Source organism: Apteryx mantelli, chromosome 17 (genome assembly GCF_036417845.1).
Source record: "Apteryx mantelli isolate bAptMan1 chromosome 17, bAptMan1.hap1, whole genome shotgun sequence".
Lineage (NCBI taxonomy): Eukaryota > Metazoa > Chordata > Aves > Apterygiformes > Apterygidae > Apteryx > Apteryx mantelli.
This window is the reverse complement of record NC_089994.1, coordinates 13,646,607-13,651,545: the sequence shown is the minus strand read 5'-3', so window position 1 is coordinate 13,651,545 and position 4,939 is coordinate 13,646,607. Positions and strand designations below refer to the sequence as shown.

At 47.1% G+C, this 4,939-nt stretch overlaps 1 protein-coding gene across 1 annotated transcript; it reads left to right on the top strand.

The window, feature by feature from the left end:
• Window positions 1-1,858: 1,858 nt before the first annotated feature.
• On the top strand, window positions 1,859-4,692 carry FZD10 (frizzled class receptor 10). Its single transcript, XM_013949185.2, has one exon. It carries the CDS (start codon window positions 1,859-1,861, stop codon window positions 3,614-3,616), a length of 1,758 nt encoding a protein of 585 aa, XP_013804639.1. The 3' UTR covers window positions 3,617-4,692.
• The last annotated feature ends 247 nt before the right edge of the window (window positions 4,693-4,939 follow it).

Genomic DNA, 4,939 nt, shown 5'->3' with positions numbered 1-4,939 from the left:
TTTTTCCTTCCTCATTAATATGTTCGCTAAAACTAAGATCAGCATAAAAAAAAAAAAAAAGTAGAGCTAATCTTTTGACTTTTGATCACAATGCTCCTTTTTGGCCTGTAAGATTGTGAATTATTGTTTGGCTGGGGATTTAACTTCCTCATTTGAGCTCTGATAGATCAATAAGCAAAACAAATCTCAAAGCTGAACTTATAAAAGTAAACGCAACTCACTTTAAAATGATCTCTGTCTCCAAAATCTGTAAGTATCTTTTCTATAGTGGATGCAGTCACTTTCCCAAGGCTACGTCTCTAGTCCTCTCAGGGTTTCTTATTTAAGAAAAAAAAGCTACTTTTCGAGAGATGCCATGCCGTGATTAAAACCATAATCAGGTACTTTTGCAGCAATCCTGCCTGCCCTGTTCCTTTAGGAATTGGAGACAATCAAAGCACGACATGTGAAAGCAGCTGAGATTCCAGGCTGAAGGCACCCGTGTTTTACGACCCTGGCAGCGAAGAGTTTATAGCCCTCGCCATAAAATGCATCCTCCTCCCCACATCCTCCCTGCTGAAGCAACCCCCCCCCCCCCAATAAAGGCAGGCGAGGAGGCACCACCTTCACCCCTCCTATTAGGAGACACGAAGTCTGAAGCACTCGCTCTCCCTGGCTTCCTACCTGAGCGAGGAAGGTTAGGCTGACGCCTTCTAGAGAAAAAAAAAAAAAATCTTGTTAAACTTTCAAGGGAGGGCAACGGGAGGGAAAGGAGAAAGGAAAGAAAGCCAGGAGGAGAGAGGAACAAATGGGGCCTTTTTTAATCTGTGCTGATCAAGGAAAACCTGTAGGGGTCCTTAAGGAGGTTTCAAGGCGTTCCGAGTGATTGGAAAGTAATCACCGTGTCAGCTTCACCTTTCTCATGCAAAGTGGATGTCGTATGCGAGGCGGATCCTGCACAGGTTTTGTGTGTGTGTTTTTTTTCCTCTCCTAGGACTCAGCCGCCCCTAAAAACTCCAGCTGCTCCAGCCCCAGGAGTTCCTGCTAATGCGGGGGGAGCGGAGCAGACACACACAACGCACGCGAGAGCCAGCCCTGCTCTGCACAGCGCCCAGGAGCCGACCTATTGCAAACCCAGAGCGGAGGGCGGCGGGGGGGGGGGGGATGTTGCAGGCCCCCCTCTTCAGGGGCTTAGATATTTCCTCCTCCTCCTCCTTTATTCTACAGTCGAATAAACCAATCCCCACCTCTTGGGAAGAAAGTAAGGAGCCGTGACCCGTTCTGGGAAGAGGAAAATCCCTGGAGAAACCCGCTGCACCAAAAGCCGCCCGGGACATGTGCAAGTTGAAGCAGTGATCGCCGGGATCTGCCCAGACCAAACTGTTCCGGCATCGCTCTGCTGGTGCTTCGAGGAAGAAAAAGCGGGGAGGAGGAGGAGGAGGAGGAGGAAGGGTGGTGGAAAGACGGATCGCAAAAGTGGAAGCCCGGGGAAAAAGAAAGTTGCCGGGCTCCCCGCAGTAAGTTTTGCGCATCTGAGGACTGGGGGTACTTTCTCCTTTTCCGCGGCCGGCCGTCGGCGAAGTTGCCCGCCCGCCCCGCCGCCGCCGTGCCCTGGCGGCGCCGCTGCGGAGCGGCGCGGGGCGCGGAGCCGGGCGCGGAGCGGGGCGCGGAGCCGGGCGCTGAGCGCGGCGGCGCGGGCGATGCCGGCCCCTGCGCCGCCGCCGCCGCCGCCGCGCTCCCCGCGCCGCCGCCGCGCTCCCCGGGCAGGGTCGGGGGCGATGCCGGCCGCGGCAGGAGCGGCGCGGCCGCGGCACTGACTCGCCCCGCGCCCGCGCCCGCGCTGCCCCGCTCGCTCCCGCCCGCCCGGCCGCCCGCGAAAATGGGGCCGGCGGCGAGGAACTGCGTGCGGACCGTCTTGGTGCTCGGCTGGCTGACCTGCTTCGGCGCCGGGATCAGCTCCATAGACATTGACCGCCCCGGTGACGGGAGGTGCCAGCCCATAGAAATCCCCATGTGCAAGGATATAGGGTACAACATGACGAGGATGCCTAACCTGATGGGACACGAAAACCAGAGGGAAGCTGCCATTCAGCTGCATGAGTTTGCTCCGTTGGTGGAGTATGGTTGCCACAGCCATCTGAAATTTTTCCTCTGCTCTCTCTATGCCCCTATGTGCACGGAGCAGGTTTCTACACCAATCCCTGCCTGCAGGGTTATGTGTGAGCAGGCGAGGCTGAAATGCTCTCCTATTATGGAGCAGTTCAATTTTAAGTGGCCAGACTCCTTAGACTGCAGCAAGCTGCCCAACAAGAATGACCCCAACTACCTCTGCATGGAAGCCCCCAACAACGGATCAGATGAGCCCCCCAGAGGATCCAGCATGCTGCCACCCATGTTTCGGCCGCAGAGGCCCAGCAGCGGTCATGATCTGCAGCAGCACAAGGACAGCCTCAGCAGAGCCTCCTGTGAAAATCCTGGCAAGTTCCACCATGTGGAGAAGAGTGCTTCCTGTGCCCCACTCTGCACCCCAGGGGTTGATGTTTACTGGAGCAAGGACGACAAACAGTTTGCTGTCATTTGGATTGCCATCTGGTCCATTTTGTGCTTCTTCTCCAGTGCTTTTACTGTCCTTACTTTCCTGATAGATCCTCAGCGTTTCAAGTACCCCGAGAGGCCCATTATCTTCCTTTCTATGTGCTACTGTGTCTACTCAGTGGGGTACATTATTCGCCTCTTTTCAGGTGCTGAAAGCATAGCCTGTGATAGGGACAGTGGCCAGCTCTATGTCATCCAGGAAGGTCTGGAGAGCACTGGCTGCACCATTGTGTTCCTGGTTCTGTATTACTTTGGTATGGCAAGCTCCTTGTGGTGGGTAATCTTGACTTTAACTTGGTTTCTAGCGGCTGGGAAAAAATGGGGGCATGAAGCAATTGAAGCAAACAGTAGCTACTTTCACTTGGCAGCATGGGCCATTCCAGCTGTGAAGACTATAATGATCCTAGTTATGAGAAGGGTAGCTGGAGACGAGCTGACAGGGTTGTGCTATGTTGGAAGCATGGATGTGAATGCCTTGACTGGGTTTGTACTCATTCCTTTGGCTTGTTATCTAATCATTGGCACCTCTTTTATTCTTTCTGGTTTTGTGGCCCTTTTCCATATCAGGAGGGTGATGAAAACAGGTGGAGAAAATACTGACAAGTTGGAGAAACTTATGGTCAGGATTGGTGTCTTCTCAGTCTTGTATACAGTGCCTGCAACTTGTGTGATAGCCTGCTATTTTTATGAGAGACTTAATATGGATTATTGGAAAATTGTGGCAACTCAACAGAAATGCAAGATGAACAATCAGACTAAAAATTTAGACTGCATGATGAATAACTCTATTCCAGCAGTAGAAATTTTTATGGTCAAAATTTTTATGTTATTAGTTGTTGGCATTACTAGTGGTATGTGGATCTGGACTTCCAAGACTCTTCAGTCCTGGCAAAATGTTTGTAGTCGAAGATTAAAGAAGAGAAGTAGAAGAAAACCTGCAAGTGTTATTACAAGTAATGGAATCTACAAAAAACCTCAGCATCCACAGAAAACTCACCATGCAAAATATGAATCAACATTGCAACCACCCACTTGTGTGTGAATGGGTTTTAGACAGGTTATATCTCATCTTATAGACTTACAAATGTTCACAGTAGCAGTCAGAAATTAAAAAACGAAATGATGCTTTTTGTCAGAGGACAGTTTAATAGCTCAAGGCAAAAAATGTATCACGCTGAATTCAGGAGCTGGTGAAGAACTGAAGGTAAATGTACTTACAGAAAGGTTTTCAGTGAAAGAAATATTGTGAATTGAAACAGCCTCTTCTGTTACTAATTTGTAGAAAAATACTTCATCCAGCCCTCAGATTAAAAAAAAAAAAAAAAAAAAACCTATTTAACTTTTTCATGTAGCTGAGCTGAATTTCCTACAGGTTTCTGAGTAACAAGGTATAGTCAAATTTTATGGAGCAATGATTTTCTTTTAAAAGCGCCCAAGTGAGCATTATCTCTTGGGAAAACTAGGGTCCCAAAGAGGCCTGTACCCAGTAAGTATACTATCTGTGAAAGCAACTTTCGTGCTAACTTCAAAAAAAAAAGAGAGAGAAATCCTTTACAACTCATCTCAGCCTAGGGGGTTTGGAGTGCCTAAAAATAGGTCCAATCTATAATGCTCACGAATATTCTTTCACTAAAAGAGAAACTTCCTGCACCAGACACAAACTTTGTGAATAAGAATAATGTGCAATACATTTTTTTTTTCTTACCATGACATGAAAAGAGAAACAAGTATTTTGCTGTACATAAAGACAACAAAAGAAATCTCTTAACAAAAGAACTAAGAGGTCTAGTCCTCAGAAACCCTTTAGTGTTACATTTTGTGGCTTTTTAATGGAAATCAAGCCAATGTTATACACGTTTGGACTGATTTGTGCAAAAAAAAGGGGGGGGGATCAATTCAAAGAGACCCAAAGGGCTTATTGACTCTTTCTATTGTTAAACAAATTCTCACTATGAATAGATCAAGAAGCACTAGATTCTGCAAAGGGAAGCTTTGTATAGAGTGATGCTCTTTACTGTGCTGGGGGTGCACAGTTTTGTGCTGTATATATTTGTAATATACAATTATTTTTTGCTCCACTATTTTATTAAAAATAAAATACGTTCTTTAGTTTGATAATTTTGTGTTCTAAACTTTCTCTGATGTGCTTTGTGGTTAATAAACTTGTTTTCTCAATTATTTGCTAAAAGCACATTTCAAATATAATAGCTGTTATACTTGCCTGAGAGTATAACCAGACAGAACCATAATTTGCTAAAAAGAGATTGCAAGCTGTAATTAAATAAATGGATTTTGACATTGCATCTTTCTGTAGACCTCTGCAACTGAGAAAACCGCCTGGGCAGAAGCTTTAGTGATGTAAAAA